General features: G+C 33.2%; 1 protein-coding gene across 2 annotated transcripts; it reads right to left on the reverse strand.

The window, feature by feature from the left end:
• Positions 1-3,410: 3,410 nt before the first annotated feature.
• Positions 3,411-8,399, reverse strand: LOC131079587 (pentatricopeptide repeat-containing protein At4g21065). Of its 2 annotated transcripts, XM_058017578.2 has the most exons (3): positions 4,988-8,399; positions 4,317-4,801; positions 3,411-3,506 (listed from the first exon to the last, which is right to left on the reverse strand). In XM_058017578.2, the coding sequence occupies exon 1, from the start codon at positions 8,092-8,094 to the stop codon at positions 5,356-5,358; it is 2,739 nt and encodes a 912-aa protein (XP_057873561.2). In that variant the 5' UTR covers positions 8,095-8,399; the 3' UTR covers positions 3,411-3,506; positions 4,317-4,801; positions 4,988-5,355. The 2 variants fall into 2 exon arrangements, with proteins under 2 accessions (XP_057873561.2, XP_057873560.2); XM_058017577.2 differs by lacking the exon at positions 3,411-3,506 and having other exon boundaries at positions 4,051-4,801.
• Between the last annotated feature and the right edge of the window lie 11,405 nt (positions 8,400-19,804).

Here is a 19,804-nt window from a genome sequence, read left to right on the forward strand (position 1 = left end):
TCTTTTAGTAAAGGATAGTAGAGAGCATCTCTTAGTAAATAAAGAATCACAAGAGAGATCATTCACATTTGCATTTGATATCTAAATTAAGTAGGTGATCTAACACATCTAATGACACTTTTTTAGGACATTTGACTCATGTAATGATTATTTTAAAATTCATGGGCATGTCTAAATTATGTTGTCTATTGAGGTGTTTTCAAGTGCCACCAACTTGACAACAAAAAAATGAAAGTGTGAAAGAATATATTAATGTCTTATAGTTTAATCTCTAAATAAAATGTGAGGAAAAATATAGAAATAATTCGAGATTAGGTTTGTGGCTACAAAGTGAGTTTGTAGCTTCAAAATAGATCTAGGATAATGAAGTTAATTCAACATGGAGTAGAGAAGAAATTTAGTTATTTTCCACATGTAACAGTCCAAAACCTTTCTATATTTTTATGCACGTGAATCTCATTGTCTTTGCTAGTTGGCATTTATTGTTTAGTCACAAAACTAAGCAATCCTTGTATTTATTATTTATAGCATGAATGTACCTTCTATTGAAATATTAATATGTCTTTTCATGTATACAAATTATTAATATTTCAATTGTAATTAGATGAAAATTCAAAATTTTATAAAAGGCCAAACTATTTTATCTTTGCACCTTTAAAAAATAATAATTGAAAGATTTAATGTGAAGAGAAATAGGAAAATATAAGTATAATATAAAATGGTCTCATAACTTTCCTTACAATCACAAAAAATTATAAATCAAAAGAGAAAATTATAACTTTAGACCAAATTAAAGCTCATTCTATATTAAAAGATATCATAAAGCATTTAATTTTGAAACCCAATAAAACAAATATCCACACAATTTAAAATAAATAAAAGAAAATATAATTTAATGAATTCATATTAAGAGAAGAGTAAAGAAAAATAACTAGTATATACTTATGAACAAACAGCAATCTAGAAGATCGCATCCTTCATATTCAGAATTTAATTGTAAATTTTTATAAAAATAAAATATACTAATTAGCTCAGATTATTTTATGTAGGTTTATATTGACATTTATTTATGACAGGGACCATAACACACACAGGCAGGTCCATTACTGAACCTTCCCAACTCATGATGATCTTGATTTCTACACCTTTCATCATGGCCCCGCTCAGGTCTCTACAATAATCACAGGAAACTGCAATTATCACCACATAACATTGATAATCAGTAAGTGTTTCAGAACAAATATATTAGCAGATGCTGTAAGCAATAAAAGGATGACAAGCACATAAATACCCTTCGCCATTACTACAGAAGATAATGTATAATACTAATACTTAGTCTTCTGCTGTGAGCACTACTTATAATATAGCTCACACATCACATCTTAACAGCTTGTGTTCCTAACAATTTAAATTAATTATAGTTACGTCACTGCTAACATTGAAGCTACAAAGATTATTCTGGATATGACAAAATAAATTCGATGGTTCCAAATGGCAAATAATATTAAAATAGTGTCAAGCGTTAGCCCCTAAAATCTATTAGTTTATAATATATATTTAGTCTTTTTTTATTGTTGAAAATCTATGTTTTCTTCTTGTTGTAGAATGATGATAGGTAAAGATTTGTATGATTTTGTGTATATATTTTGAATATGCTTATTATTATCACTTGTTAATGGATTAAAGGTCGTAAATAATATGCATGTTTTCTAATGCATCATGTCATTCATTATCAATGTCACAAAACTTGATAGATTTTGTAGGGTGTTAAAATTGTTTTATCAAAAGATTTATCTAGCACCTTAGTAATGAAACAAATTATGACTAATTATTTTTAAACACATAAATTGGAATCAAGGAATTATATGTTCTAATCAATAGAAATTAGTTTTCTCACTATCTATTTAAAAGAAAATATGCATATATAGCTTATAATATGTGAATGACAACACAATAGTGTGTCTAAGGAGGACCATCTTCCATCTTTCCTCTTTTGACCTAAGGTGATTGGAGGACCTTCTAGCTTAACAAACTTAAGGAGGGTAACCTTCTGCCTTAAGGGGCCATGGATGCACCTTTAGATAATCACATGCACTCTTAACTTTTTGGCTATCTAGTCCCGGTGAAAGCATGTTGTTTAAAAACCAATACAATTTGTTAATTATTGTTGGGAAAGGTGTGTTGTACACCTTGCATGATGCTTGTAATGTAAAATTAATATTGTTTTTGCTGCACCAAGAGAATTTAGGGATGTCTGCATCACATGTTAGACATTTTTGGAGACACTTTGTAATATTATATACAGCATTGTGACAAGTATTTAATGCAGATTGCACACTAGGAAAATATATAATATCGATGAAACTTAATACCAAATATATCTTGAAGAAATCTTCTACTTTGTCATTTGAAGAATTTATAATATCGATGAAACTTAATACCAAAAGGAAAAAGTTAATACCAAATATATATTGAAGAAATCTTCTACTTTGTCATTTGAAGAATTTAATTATTCATCAATGTAAATGCATATGCTAGATTAGTGGCCTTGAAGTTATTTTGATTTAGTAATCCACATCAACAATGTAGACAACCTGGGATGTAAGGAATCAATTATTATATTAAGACATGATAATTAGAAGGGTTAAAGGCATACTAAGAGGAGATGGAAAATTCTCTCACCAACTTCAAATTTGAGGAAGTTTTGTTATTGTCTTTTTTTTACTATTTGGATTTTATTCTCTCAACAATTGTCCAATCATTATGGTTGTAATAACTTGCTGTTCAAAACATAGTGGCAAATTTAAACATAGACAAAGACATAGTTTTAACTAAAAGCAAGCAATATCGAATATTTTGTTCACCAATAGGACAACAAAAGATATTGTTGGAAAAATCGATATTATTGGATTATAAAAATAATTACGAATATAAATATCTTTAGATCATTAAATGATCTTGGATGAATCCACCTCAAAATAGACATATTTCTTAGGATGGGTTGAGTAAAATTTATTTTGTTTATGACATACCAAACACCATTAAGAGTTTGACAAGAATGTTAACAAAGGCCTAAAGGTATAGGAACAAACTAGAAAACTCCATTTTAAAAGGGATTTGGAGCACATCCTTCTCAATAATCAAGAAGAGTACTCTTTAATGAACCAAGGGTAGTGTTTAGTAATGATAGGACAGTGTTCATGGTTTGAAAACCTAAAAAGGAAAGAAAAACCCTTTATTAGATATACCTAAAACTTGATTGCATGGAATTGCGGTGAAGTTTGAACCCCCTCTTGAATACAAATTGAAAGGTATTCTCCAACAAAATACTATATCAAATTAAGAATTTCCAGATATTTTCAAACTTTTCCAAAAGAAAATTAGGAGGGACATCCTCAAAAGAAAAGATCATTACATCATGGTAAACATTCAACACAAACTTGTCGAACTTTTTTGGAGCCATGGTCACTTATAGCTCCATCATTCATACTTGCATGAATATATATCTGCAACAAGAAGGCAGCTATTATTTAAGACGAACAACACCAAAGGGTAAGACGTGTTTATACACAATAAATGCACTTAATATAGTTAAAATATTGCAAAAATCAAAGATAACAGTGAGACAAGCACAAGTCAAGCGTAAGTTAAATACAAAGCCCTGTAACATTCCTAACCTTGGAAAAGCCTATACTTGCTTCAGCCAATTAATTTAAGAAACTCAAAGGTGGAAAGGTTTTACAACAATGGTTCAAATTTTTTTTTTGGCTGCTTCTTATTTTTTCTTATTTTATTGTATACAAAATTCTATGGTTGTAACCACACAAGTATTTTCCAATTAACCAAACAAAGAAGGTTAATGATGTGATTCATACAACTTATAAGTATTAATTTCATCCTTATAACAATATTTTATACTAAACCTGTACAAGAAAATAAAAATCAAGAACTGTAATATTGATCTCTTCATTATCCTTAGTTAACATGTGCAACTCATGAAAAACATCTCTAATTATTCTAGATGAAATTTACTCTTTACTAGTGTTTTTGGTTTGCAATTCAAGAAGAAATTTACCCAATTTGATAATATTTTAATCTATAGCTACAAATTACAATGTCCTCCTAGATCCTAACAATGTCTCCCATTGTGTTGTTTCTCAAGTTCTTATGGTACTCATCTTCTTGAGTTCATTGCGTAGATAAATATGATAAGCTAGTTTAAGCATAAGCAGTTAGAGCAGATAAATATGATAAATCAGTACAAGTTCCAGGTACAGTTCCAGAAGCAGCGGAGTAAGGAGCATCCTAGCCATTACCTGGTTTAGCACCCATTTCTTTACGAAACCCATAATATGGTGTTCCAGTATCAAATCCATATACGGAACCCAATCTATCAAAGTCTCCCATTCGCCAATTGCATTTTACCAAATCGAGATACAGATCCCTGGGTTGCCGGTTCTCCAATTGGTTATTTATTTATTTATTTATTTGACAGGTGCTTAAACTCCCTTTGCTTCCATTCGGTAAACTGCGAGTGCCTTTGCAGGTAGATAAACTGGGTAGTAAACTGCAGTAAACTGATGAATCTACTCGCTTTGAATAATCAAAAGGATCTCGATCTAAATCCCCAACCATACCTGGAACTGGTGGGGATGCTGAAGAAACTGGATCGATTGGAACTGAATCTGCTCGGGCAACTACTCAATCTGTACTTGGATCGGGAAGCGAGCGAAGAGATGCCGCGGGTGAAACTTCAATCTTATATTCCACATATACTTTCCTTTCTCAGCATCAGAAATCTCTATCCACAACGACATACAAATTTGAATACGTAATCAAGTTCATGTAATTTAATCATAAATGGCATACCTGACATAGGTGAAAGATAATCATAAAACAATTACAACAGAAAAAAGAACTGTACAAAATACAAAATTTGGTGTTAAAACAAAAAACGTATTGGGTTGATTGTAAGCACTTTTCTTACATCTCCTGCTGGTTGAGAAGACTTCTATTTCCATCCAGTATTGGTCTCCATTAGGTTTTTCCATTTTTAACCTCCTCCTCCCGCTTTTCATTCCAGAGATGTAATGGCTTCGTGAAAAACAGTTGTGTCATGACACCTCTAAGGAATTTTGAAGTGGGGTTTTAACAAAATTCACTTCAGTAGGAGTGATGCTTACTGTGCATCTGATTTTATAAAGTCAACAGCCTGGATTAGCTCTCCAAATGCTTGGGATGTACAAACTCTTTATAAAATGAAAATAAAACCTAATTCATTTTTATTGCTGCAAGTTCGACACAATGCACCATGTCATAGAGAAAGCCTGCAGTTACAGCTTAATTCACTTGGTATCACCAATAATCTCCACAAGAACACTGTCCTTGGCTGAAATGATGGAACCTATTTGCATCTCTCACAACAATTTCTCTTGAAGTAATCTTAGAGATAAACTTGGTAGCAGTGTGGCATTCAATGCATACTCGAAGATTTTTCACAACTCCGATAATCATTCCTGGGGACGTGTTTAACAGTCCACATGCAATTGCCAATTTCTCACTATGGTGGCAAAGAAAAAACTCTTTTTCTTCCTTCTCCACATCATTCAGTACATGTCTTGACTCTGGAAAATAACCTGCTGCCTTCATTTCCCAAGACAATTTCTCTAACATTGCATAGATCTCTTCTTTTTGTGGGTGTGATCTGTCCCCTGCACAAAAAACATGTACCATTTTATGGACTTCAATCCAACTACATCCAGGTATCTTCTTGATTCCTTCATCTTTCATCAATCTCCTTATCTTCTGAACATCACCCCACCTGCCCACTTCTGCATAGATGTCTGACAGAAGAACATAAGGTGCAGCGTTTTTAGGATCCAGCTCCAAAAAAAGAGTCGCTGTAAATACTCCAAGCCCTATATTATTATGTGATCGACAAGCGCCAAGCAAGCACTTCCACACAACCACAGCAGGTTTAATTGGCATTTTGATGATAAAGTTCAGAGCTTTATCAAGATAGCTAGCACGGCCAAGAAGGTCAACAATGCATACGTAATGATCAATTATAGGCTTAATACAATAAAAGTCACTCATGCCATTGAAGTATTTACAACCCTCTTCTAGTAGGCTAGAATGGCTGCATGCGAATAATACACAAACATAGCTTACATGATCAGGGTGTACGCCAGAGTGTTTCATTAGTTCAAAGAGTTCGAGAGCATCTTTGCCATAGCCATGCATTGCATATCCAGCAATCATCGCATTCCATGAGACTGTATCTCGTTCCAACATTTTGTCAAACAGTTTACGTGTCTTTTGTATTCTACCACATTTTGCATACATGTCTATCAAGGCATTTGCAACTAAGGTATCCGACAAAAAGTTGCTTTTAATTATTCTTTGATGGAACTCCATACCCTGTTCCAAAGCTCCCATTTTGCCACACGCTGGAAGGGTGCTGGCAAAGGATGCGGAGTCTGGCTTTACGCCTGCCAATTGCATTCTTTTGAAAGTCTCTAAGGCGTTTTCAACAAGGCCACTTTGTGCATATCCTGCAATCATCGCAGTCCATGAGATAACATTTCTTTGAGGCATTTTATCAAACACTTCCCACGCCTTCTGTATGCATCCACATTTTGCATACATGTCTATTAGGGCACTAGCAACTACAATATCTAACCTAAATCCGTTTTCAATTACGCTTTGATGGATGTCCAAACCCCATTTCAAAGCTCCTGTTTTGGCACAGGCTGGGAGGAGAGTGGCAAAAGTTGTGGAGTCTGGCTTTAAACCTGCCAATTGCATTTGCTTGTAAGTCTCAATCGCCTTTTCAACAAGCCCATTTTGTGCAAATCCTGCAATCATTGTACTCCATGAGACCATATCTCGATGAGGCATTTCTTTGAAAATATTTATAGCCTCTTCAAGAGCACCATGTTTTGCATACCCTGCAATCATCATAGTCCATGAGATCGCATTTCTTTCAGGCATTTTGTCAAACACTGCTCGTGCCTTTTGCATGTTTCCACATTTTACATACATGTCTATCAGGGCACTTGCAACTACGACATCTGAGAAAAACCCGCTTTCAATTATGCTTTCATGGATGTGCATTCCCTTCTCCAAAGATCCTATTTGGGCGCACGCTGGGAGAACGCTGGGAAAGGTTGTAGAATTTGGCTTTATGCCTGCCAATTGCATTTGCTTAAAAGCCTCCAAGGCCTTTTCAGCGATCCCATTTTGTGCATACCCTCCAATCAATGCTGTCCATGAGACGACATTTCGTTGAGGCATTTCTTTAAAAAGCCTTAAAGTCTCGCCAACGTAACCATTTTTTGCATATCCCGTGATCATCACATTCCACGAGACCGTGTCCCTGTGAGGCATTTTCTCAAACAGTTCTGCAGCCTTCCGTATGCTTCCACATTTTGCATACATATCAATCAGGGCATTTGCAACTAAGACATCTCCCAAAAATCCGCTTTCAAATATTCTTTTATGGAACTCCATACCCTGATCCAAAGCTCCAATTTTAGCACATACTCTGAGGATGCTCGCATAAGTTGAAGAGTTCGGCTTTAGACCCGTGAATTGCATTTGCTTAAAAGTCTCCAAAACCTTTTCAACATAGCCATGTTGAGCATATCCTGCAATCATGGTATTCCAGGAAACCACATTTCTCTCAGGCATATTGTCAAACACTTCCCTTGCCTGGTGTATACTCCCACATTTTACATACATATCTAACAGTGCACTGGCAACTACCACATCAGAAAAAAATCCCATCTCCATTATGCCCTGATGGATGTCCATACCCATTTTCAAAGCTCCAATTTTAGAACAAGCCGGAAGAATGGTGGCAAACGTGAAGTGATCAGGGTGAACTGATGTTTGTTGCATTTTGTGAAAAATCGTCAAAGCCTCATGAGGGCGCTCATGTTTTTGATAAGCTCCAATCATCACGTTCCATGAGAACACATCTCGCTCTGTCATCTTCTCAAAGACTTTACGAACATCAACCAAACTATCGCACTTGGCATACATGTTGATAAGCTTATTTTGAAAAAAAGTATGTTTAGCAAAAAGAGACATTTATTTGTTTGTTTGATCGACCTCATACTTCCAGAGGAAACAGTATAGATGGGATGATTCTCTTCAGCATTTCCAAGACTGATTTCAAAGCGATCGTTGCATTTCTTCCAAAATATGCCCAACGCACGTCGATCAGAGCCTGTAATTTATAGTTTGCTTTCGACAAACCCTTCCATGTAATTTTATTACTATTTTTCAACAAAGCCTGAATGGTCCACAGTTTTATCTCTTCTGTATAATTTAAATCCAGGTTTAAAATCCTGTAATGAAATTTTCATTGAATTTTGGGTTTATTTTGATTTTGTCTTTTGATATTGTATTTTTGCTCTTATACATTTGATCCTGTTATTGTCTCGTTACTTTTATGCATGCATATTTTTTTTGAAAAAAAATTAAAAAAAATTAAAAAATTAGTTGGGCATATGTATTGACATGCTATTTTTTCCTAAAACTGTATAAATGACACTTCAAATTATAAATAAACCATAAAATTTATAGTAGGTAATATATATCATAGAATATTATAATTTATAATATTGATATATATTAGTTTAAAATGTTTATTATAAAAATACAAATTTATTTAGAATATTTTGAAATGGAAGGATGTAGTTGTTTCTAATTTTATAATACTTTAATATGATTTTTTAGAATAGTTCTATTTTTTCATATGAATTTAAAAACTTGTCATAATTGAAATGATAGAATATAATTGATAAAATATTTTAATATAAATTTTTACAATATATTATATTTTTTTATATATGAATTTAGAAACTTGGTCAATTTAATTTTTTAAATATATTTAGTAAGATTGTTATAGAAACTTGTCATAATATATAAAATTTTAATATTTATTATTACTAAATTAGTAATTATTAATTGATTATCATTTAATGTTAATATATAATATATATTAGTGTATTAATTCAGAAATTTATTTAGTAAATTTAAGATTTTTGCATATATTACTAATTTATCATTATTTTCTCATTAAGACAATGATTATCATTTCTTCCCAAGAAAGATGTGCATTGCATTTTGGTGTGGCTTCAATCTTCTACATTTATATTTTTGATAGTTAAGGTTTTTCTTAAAATGTCAAATGAAAGACATTGAAATGACTAAACCATCATAAAAAATTCATATGACAAGTAGGGGTGATCGTCAAATTCTAGGTGCTTGCACATAGATATGTGCAAATTGATTCTACTAGAGTCTTATATGTATATAAAGCATCTTGGTGTGGTTTAACAAGCAATGAAATGTTATGGCATGTGATGGGTGTATGTTGAACTAATGTGTAGGAATGCTTGTTGTGTGAAATATCACATGGATCAAAACTCCTTTTCTATAATAATATGCATAATATGGCATAACATCCACTTGTATCCTCTCTTATTCATGTAAGTGCATCATCAATGTTTTGTCAAGCTTTACAAAATGTATGTTCCACATCATAAAATAATCACTTTTAATTTGTAGGTTTGATGGTTTTTCAAAACCCTACCACTTGCATAATTTTCTCCTTGGACTAAGTTTAAATCTAAACTCTTCTAAGGTCCACATGTTATGGATAATCATATTTCATAATGTTCTTTTTCCTTGGTGACACTTTTGGTCAATACCTTTACTATCTTTAAGGAGGAAGCAAATTTTTATATAAGTGGTAGATTTCCCTTCTATGGTTTTTGCATAATAGGTTCTTTCTACTACTCGTTACTTAGGAAAATAAAGGAAATCCATTATATTATGATCTCTATCAAACTACATAAACCTTTGGAATTTAGAATACTTACATGCGCAATGTTCTATTTAACCATACCTACTACTAATATCCTCTTGTGTATCATACCCATCTTCCTTTTCTTCTATCACCTTCACCACCATATCTTAGAAAATCAAAGTTCATTTTACTATGGGCATATGCCTACACCTAGATGGTAGAATTCGCAACTAGCATAGCACATGTAACAATCTACAAGTGTTAGCATCATGAATAACATTTTGCTCACACCAAACTAATTGTTCAATAATAAACCCTTAATTTTCGTAATAGTTAGCTTTTTAATGCCTTTTGATATTCATGAAAAATAGTGTAATAAAAAATGCACGGTGTAGGGGGATCCATATTGTACTCACTACTTGCACTCTCATAATTGGATAGTTAGTGGTAGTGAGGCACTTGCAAGATGCTCCATACATGAAACCTTCTACCTACTTTTTACCCTCTAGGAGTACACTAGAACCATAACTATTAGGTATCTTGATGCTTCCAAGCATAAGGTTGTTTCTAGCATGTCCTTGTGATTATAAAATTCCTTATAGATCAACTCATGTTGAATTTGTGTAGGGTGCCCCAATAAACCACCCCTTTTGAATTACAACATTTATGTTGTTGGGAATCTTGGAAATGAAATTCTTGAACAATCTCTCTTTGAAGTTGTATGATCTTCAACATAGCTATATTGTGATGCATGAGCTCAAGATAATCAAATTTAGCTAAGTCCTTCAACTCTTGTAGTTTGATCTTCTATTCATCAAGATCAAAGTGTGTGTACAAATCTTATGTATGTTTTCTTAGTGTGGAAGCAAAGTGATGGATTATGTATAAGATCCATGGCAATTTTGGCATTTAATATATTTCTTGCTCTTACGAATGGTGCACTTCATCCTTTTCATCTATTTAAGTTTTTATTGACATTAGCACGTGAACTCGTAAGCAACCACAAGTGGATTATGTATGGCATTCTATTATGGCTATAGCTAGTGATACATATGGGCTTGGTTGTTGATGCACATAATATTTATTTGTTACGGTGTTATTGTTCTTGTTATGCCTACTATTTAACCATATATTTTTCCTATTATTGTACTTGTTTTTGCTAATTCTAATTTATTATGATGGCTTGTTGTAAACATGCTCCCCTCTCAATCTATTATAATTATCTCACATAATACTCATATCTTACAAAAAAGTCCTAAACTATTGCGTTATCATGTCAAATATATATCTACCTACCTATCAAAATTAATTTCCTCAACTTGGTGCCTTGTGTTATACATGAAAAACCTAGCCATAGCTTCACAATACTTAAAGAGATTTACAATATTAAAATAAATTCACATTGGGTGGTTGATGTAAGGTCAATCTGGGTTCGTCACAATAAAAGTGCACATAGTCAATAACTACTACCAGTTGTTGTAATACCACTACTTCTCCATTGAATGCTTCACCAATCCTCTCACCACCCCTAACCCTCTTGTACATAGTCATGCCTCCTTTAACTACGTCACCAACATTTATACTATCCCCATTTTACCATCAACTTGGCATAGTATGTGCTTGCCTAAACTATTCAAATTTGACTATTACAATTATATGTTAATGCTTGTTATTTCATGGTGGTGTGATTCACAGCTACTTGTGTCCATGCTCTTATACTTTTCAATACCACTATGAACTAAACCCGCTACTCCCTTCACTATACACCTTTGATCTCAATATATTTTTCAATTAGTTGCATCTTCAACCATAGAGAGTTACTTAACAATTACATGTATTGGGTGTAAGAAACTTGATTAGCACCTCCTCAATTGAATTACATATGAAGATCGGGAATTTTCATATATATATATTTGTCAATAGTTCCCTTCACAAACTTATAAATCAAATGCATCCAAAATATATCCAAACATTTCAAATGCCCAATAATATCAAGTATCTAGGATAATATTCTCAATTACTTTATTTTACACCACTTAACACAAGTTGACAACCAATTACATAGATGCTTGGGTAGCTCTCTAAAAAAATATGTCATACAATGGATCAAAAAGTATCATCTCATACTAGTATATTAACTTCTTTCTAATGTGAACCTCCTTGTGCATGTGAATTTGTTTACCTTGTAAACCACTAGAACAAATCCATACATAGAACCTACCAAATTATACTAGTATAATACATGAATTACAAAAGTGTACCATCAAAAGAACCAATTTTTTTGTCTTTTTGTCCATGCAAGCAATTGAGCTTAGGATAAGCACTTAAATAACCCCCACAAATTAGCACAAATTAGCATATTAGACTTAACTTTTCTCACTCAAGGCATGCTTGAGTCTTAATATCCTCTATTTAACTCATGTTATTATTCATGCTCCAATGCTCTAACTAAATCAATATTCTAACTAAATCTATTAAAAAATTGCTTTAAAAAATCTTTATAGTTACCTAGTTTTAATAGATACTTAGTTCATGAAAGTACAACCTAGATTCTTCTAAAAGCATATAGGCTAGCAATACCAAGTGTGCCTCCTAAAAGTTGCTAATCATTATCATCATGCAATTTACCAAAAATATAATATTTAAATTTTAAATATGTAAGCTAGGAAAACCAAGCATTCTCCTAAAAGCTAGCTAATTATTTCTATTCTACTACCCATAAATATATTTTGTACAAAAATATAATCTTCTATAATTCAAATCCTATGTATGTATTTTCTTTTGTTTATGGCATAATCAACTCTATTATAATGTTCACCTATATTCAATGATGCCACACACTTAAATTTATGATTATATCTTCATGGCTTTAATTTTATGAGTTCTATATAATGTAATATTTTACTACCACATTCATGTATTTATTACAAACCTATCTTAGATGATATTTTCTATTATGCTTAAATAATGTATTCATTCATTAAGACACTTGTCTTATCCACCTAATCTTTTTTGACATATCATTTTACATTATACTTCCATGAAATGTCTTTTGCACACACCTTGTCATCACACCTAAGGAAACACATTTGTCTCTCATTTATACACGCGCTTCATGCTTGAACCAACACATTGCTACATGCAGACATGCTTACACTATCCTCTCTTTAGATCACGTTCATATAACTTGAGGGGGCATACCATACACATGATTCAAGAGGGGGCATATACTATACACATGATTTAAGAGTAATCTCTTGTTATTACACTAAGATCCTAGAGTGTACTTTCAAATATGATAATATGTGTAATTTGATAGACAATAGCTATAATTTTTATTTTAATTAACTTAAAATTGATAGTAAATAAATTAAAATTTGAGCCAAAATAACCAACAAAATCAAATATGTCAATATATACAAAACAAATAAAATTAAAAATTTTAGAAATAAATAAAATTTAAAATATTCAAATAATCTTTTTTTCAAATTATATCCACAATTATACTTAGTGGAAGGATGACAATAGTTGCCCACCCTAACTTTAGGCACCCTGAGCTTCTCAACGGTACATCAAATTTTGATGATTTTTTTGGATTTCTTCATATGAAACTGAAAAGCTTAAAGCTATTGTTTCAGATTCTAGATAGTTACAAAGAATGAGAGAGGATTTGTCATATGCACAAAGATCAAAAAGTGGTCATTTAGAGGTGATATCCAATGCCTATTTACAAATGCTCCAATAATCATGCGTTACAACACTCAAAAATTTACACAACTAATCTAATGCATATTCCTTCAATAATTATTTTGACCAATGCTTATGCACAAATGCCCCAAGTAACCACATGCTATAGGTACCAATAAAGTTGCACAACTTCAATTAAATATTAAAATTTTAACTAATAGAGGTACAATTGGACAACTATTAGTAAATGCAAAATATTTTAGTAGGCTTTTGATTGTCACACATTGACCTTTTTCAAAGATGGCAATTAAGAGGTTAGATGAATCATAGATGAAAAAAAATGAAAAAAATCGTTTAACTCTTGATTTATCGCAAGTCATTTATGACAACGATTTGCAAAAACTCTTGGGCATTATTTTGAAAAAATCGGGGCGATTTATTGGAAAAAATTGTAGAAAAACTCAAATAAATTTATAGTAATGATTTGTCGGCTATTTTTTCTTTGAATACTATAATTCAATTGATTACATAACCTTGCACCTTGCCATTTGCAAATCAAATAGTGTAATTGTGTACCTATCCACAACAAGTTAAAAATAGGTGCCTTCAAGGGACATAGCATCTATCTGAGAAGAATGTGAATCCTTTGGGTGTATGTGTGAGGAAAACTTCACTATGGTGTTTATGCATGATATGGTAGTTTCATGTGGAAGTCTCATGCTTCTTGAACCATGTTTTAGAAGTTGAAGTATGTTGTGGAGGCTGATAAAGTTGATCAATGTGTATGAGATGAGCTGAAAATTTGCAAGGCTTTGTGTGCACATGTCAATGCCAACTATTGAACAAATTATTTATTTTATGAAAGATGTGAAGTAGAGAACTTTAATTCTAGAGAAAGGAGATGCAAGGAATGCAAATCCTCTATAATATGTATTGAACTGAAATTCATTTAGAGGTTGCACTTATTTTTTGGCATATAATATGTATTTAACTCAAACTTTGATTCATATATGACGGAAATCAGTAATATGCTCTACAAATTCAGGGAATATGTGTGTTTTTCAAGAATATTTTAAGAATTATATATTTTCGAATGTTCGATAACTTTATAGAGTTTTTACTGATTTTTCAAGGAATCCCAAATTTTCTAAAATTTTGGACCAAAAGATTTATTACCAAGTAAAAGTTTTTCATCTTTAAGATAAACGAAAAAAAAAAATGAATGACTAGATCACTGCCCCTATTAACTTAAAACAATGACCAAAAGATAACTAAAATAAATACAAAACTGTGTACTTCTGCTCTGCAAATTTGTAGACCCTCAAATTCACGAGTATAAGTGGCTGAATAGAGGCCTCCCACATTAGATAGTTTTGTCAAAGGTACAGAGCAAGGGACATTCTCCAGAGAGCTGAGTAAAAGTGTAGTGCTGGATGATCCTCCAGTCAACAGTCAACAGTCCTCCATGACTTGGGTACCGCCATTTTTGAAGCTACTGACCTTGAGAGGGAGAATGAAGAGAGTAGTACGGTTGCTGAACAAAGTAATGAAATGAAATGATAGTCATGCAGATCTGAAAGCGATATTACACCTCTGCCTGGCACCCACAGAGGAAATGAGGATAATCACAATAAAAATGGTACTCACTGCGCTATCTAGTACCTCCATTTTGGAGACACTATAATACTTGTCTCCAGTTTGGGTTGCCGGATGAACACTGATGGTTTGTGGCTATCATTTCTTCTAAAATAAGTAGAGATATCCAAGCAGAGAAGAACAAAAATAAAGAGGGAGGAGGAGGTCTGAATGAAGAGGAAACGTTGCATATATTGATAAAATCTTAAATCAGTTGTATTCACAACAACAATATTTACAATACAATTTAGAGCTCAGGTCTTTATAAGACATGACACTAACAATAAATTTAGAGGTTTTTTCATAATATAAATGTATTTATAAATATATATATATATATCAATATTTTTGTCTTTACATTTAATAAGTAATCTTGATTACATATTCACAAATCACAAGTGGTTTCTAAAAACACATGTTGGAAATCATGGGTATAAACTAGGCACCCGAGTCATGCACAAAATTCACCACCCATATTAGCCAAGTTAACTTAGAGTTAAATAAAAACTTCCTTTTTTCAAATTTAGGTTCTTCACTTTGGTTTTATCCATCTTTTTGATAAAAAAAATGTTTTTTGATTTTTACCTTGTTCACACTTAACTCTCTTTTTAGTTGTTTTTTTTTTTTTTTTTAATTTAAATAAAAAAAACTACTCTCAGACACAGTATGAATGTCATAGTTGTGACACTAATTAAGACTTACATGTTGCCTTGTAAAATTCCTTATAGATCAAATCATGTTGAATTTATATAGGATGCCCAATAAACCACCCCTTTTGAATTGCAACATTTATGTTGTTAGGAATCTTGAAAATGAAATCCTTGAACAATTACTATTTGAAGTTGTATAATCTTCAACATAATTATATTGTGATGCATGAGCTCAAGATAATCAAATTTAGCTAAGTCCTTCAACTCTTGCAAGTTGATCTTATATTCATCAAGATCAAAGTGTGTATATAAATCTTGTGTTTTTTCTTAGTGTGGAAGCAAAGTGACAGATTATGTATAAGATCCATGTCATTTAATACAATTTCTAGCTCTTTTGAATGATGCATTTCATCCCTTTCATCTATATAGGTTTTTATTGGGATTAGCCCATGAACTCATAAGAAACTGTAATGTCCCCTTTCCGATCTGGGACTTACTCCTATTTGATACTTGTACTTGGACTTGTATTGGATGTAACTCAGATCTGTTAATTATTATTTCTGATGTAAATCAGTAGTACACGCAGAGATTTTGGAATGTAATGTTCTGATAACAATAATGATATTAAGGGACAAATTATGTATATGATGTTTGCTATAACAACATTACAACTGATAAGAGCAGAAGGAATATGCCACTGGTAATATGGCTTTTAATAGTAACTGTAATTTCTGATGTATCACGTTACTAGGCCACTATATTTATTTGCTCGAAATGATTTATGTTGTCTTGAACTATTGGCGAATTAATCGAATGCTTGTCTAATACACATGCCCTTAGGTCTCTCTTCGCCTCTAGATGTGGACTACGCTCTTGTCCTAATATATTTGCTCACAATCGCTAACTGAAATACTATTGTGAAGGAAATAGATTTGAACTGTCTGAATCCGATATTATAATTCGTAGTTGTCTGATATAATTAGGCTATTAATGTCCGTACATGATATTTTCTGCAACTGTGCTACGTTTGATAAGAATAACAATAATAGGCCACTGTATATAATTGCCTGAAAATGATCTATCTCCTCTCCCTTGTTGACGTGATACTTGTACCTCTATATACCCTGTGCTAGTGTGGAAGGTCACAAGGATGAGACGCATCTCGTGTCTCTTGTTGACCGTTCTCCTTCAATATACTTAATGTATTAGTTTAGGATAATTGCATTATTAACTTTATTATGCTGATCATATAACTCCTCAATGGGGACATGACAAATCTCCCCCTCTTGAATTTGCTTGTCCCCAAGCAATTGCTCCTTGTCTTATTATACTTTGTCTCCTTGTTCTTGAATGTACCTGCACATAGATTAGTAACACTAATATATATAAACCAAAGTAATAATAAATATTAGCGAGATTACTACTTAATTTATATTTCATATATTGCAACTTAGAGGGGTTAGCTTTCTTGAGCCATTGCCCAACTTAAGGGGGACTGGCTTCTTTGAGCCATCTTGTCCATATGTGAGAGATTGGCTTCCTTGAGCAATCTCTACCCAATCTCGAGAGACTGACTTCCTTGAGCCATCTCGGTCTAAAATGGATTGACTTCCTTTGAGTCATCTTACTAGGGGTACTGACTTCCTTGAGCCAAGCTACCCACATTTGGCTTCCTTGAGCCCTTATTCTTAGGGTGCTGACTTCCTTGAGTCAAGCTGCCCAAATTTGGCTTCCTTGAGCCCTTATTCTTACATAGGGTGTTGACTTCCTTGAGTCAAACTACCTATCTTTGGCTTCCTTGAGCCCTTATTCTTAGGGTGCTGACTTCCTTGAGTCAAGCTGCCCACATTTGGCTTCCTTGAGCCCTTATTCTTACTTAGGGTGCTCACTTCCTTAAGTCAAGCTGCCCATCTTTGGCTTCCTTGAGCCTTAATGTCTAGAGAGGTGCTGACTTTATTGAGCCCATTTACAATTAATATACAATGGTGTAAATTTTACATATGAGTACAACTCTTCTTTTGGAGTGCTTCAACATCTTCTTTCCTTTGAGAAATTATCTTCAACCTTGATGGCCCTTTGTATTGCCTCACTTAAATTTTGAGGCTCCAATGGATTGACGATCTTCTTGATGGAGTCTTTGAGCCCTTCTACAAATAAATAGGTGAGCCTTCCTTGAGAGAGGTTGGGGACCTTGACTGCCAAATTCTGAAATTCATTTGCATAATCTTCCACTGTCCCTTGTTGTGTGAGTAACGTTAGTTCTTTGGAGTACCATTCCGGATGTCTTTGATCAAATCTTAAGATGAGCCTTTGAGTGAATTCACCATAAGTAGTAATGTTTCGGTGATCTTGAGTAACAAGACCATGGTGCCACCAATCATGTGCTATCCCTGTTAGATGAAGGGTAGCAAATTTGATGGCATTATCTTCTGTCATTGGGCTGAGTGACAAATATGTATCCAATTTTTGAACCCACGATTGCGCTGAAGATTTTCTAGTCCCATCAAAGTATGGTAATGTCATTTTACTCAACCTAACCTGGAGATCTTTGTCAACATGCCTCTTCCTCGTATTCGGGTTGGCTTGTTTCCGAACTTCGTAATATTCTTTAAAAGGGATGCGCTCTTGTACTTCGGGGTCAAGCCTTGCGTACATTATTGCTATCTCATTAATGTTTTTGATTATTGATTCCTCCACTTCCATCATGGGCTCTTCTCTTGGTAAGAATGAGGGCATAGTAGGTCTAAGGATGGAGCTTTGAGTTGAATGTTGATTCTCGGAATGGTTTGAATGAGTGTCTCTTCCCGAATTTGAGATAGGTCTCTCATGATTATTTTTGTTAATACTTTGAATAGCTTGTTGGATTAGTTGATTGGTCTTCTCAAACTTCTCATTAGTTTGCTCCATGAATGTTCTAAATTCAGTTGCTAACTGTTCTGCCATGGCTGACGTACCTCTTCTGCGTCGAAAGTTTTGCATTAACTATTTTGCACAGGTTGACAGGATTATGCTCTGATACCACTGTAATGTCCCCTTTCCGATCTGGGACTTACTCCTATTTGATACTTGTACTTGGACTTGTATTGGATGTAACTCAGATCTGTTAATTATTATTTCTGATGTAAATCAGTAGTACACGCAGAGATTTTGGAATGTAATGTTCTGATAACAATAATGATATTAAGGGACAAATTATGTATATGATGTTTGCTATAACAACATTACAACTGATAAGAGCAGAAGGAATATGCCACTGGTAATATGGCTTTTAACAGTAACTGTAATTTCTGATGTATCGCGTTACTAGGCCACTATATTTATTTGCTCGAAATGATTTATGTTGTCTTGAACTGTTGGCGAATTAATCGAATGCTTGTCTAATACACATGCCCCTGGGTCTCTCTTCGCCTCTAGATGTGGACTACGCTCTTGTCCTAATATATTTGCTCACAATCGCTAACTGAAATACTATTGTGAAGGAAATAGATTTGAACTGTCTGAATCCGATATTATAATTCGTAGTTGTCTGATATAATTAGGCTATTAATGTCCGTACATGATATTTTCTGCAACTGTGCTACGTTTGATAAGAATAACAATAATAGGCCACTGTATATAATTGCCTGAAAATGATCTATCTCCTCTCCCTTGTTGACGTGATACTTGTGCCTCTATATACCCTGTGCTAGTGTGGAAGGTCACAAGGATGAGACGCATCTCGTGTCTCTTGTTGACCGTTCTCCTTCAATATACTTAATGTATTAGTTTAGGATAATTGCATTATTAACTTTATTATGCTGATCGTATAACTCCTCAATGGGGACATGACAGAAACCACAAGTGGATTATGTATGTCATTCTATTATGGCTATTATAGTTAGTGATCGCTTTGGGACAAGGGTTGTTAATGCACATATTATTTACTTGTTATCTTGTTATTTAGAATCAAAGCTTGCATAGATATGTGCAAATCGATTCTACTAGTCTTATTTGTGTTATTTTTGGTTATTTT

The sequence above is a fragment of the Cryptomeria japonica genome, chromosome 9, assembly GCF_030272615.1.
Source record: "Cryptomeria japonica chromosome 9, Sugi_1.0, whole genome shotgun sequence".
Taxonomy (NCBI): domain Eukaryota; kingdom Viridiplantae; phylum Streptophyta; class Pinopsida; order Cupressales; family Cupressaceae; genus Cryptomeria; species Cryptomeria japonica.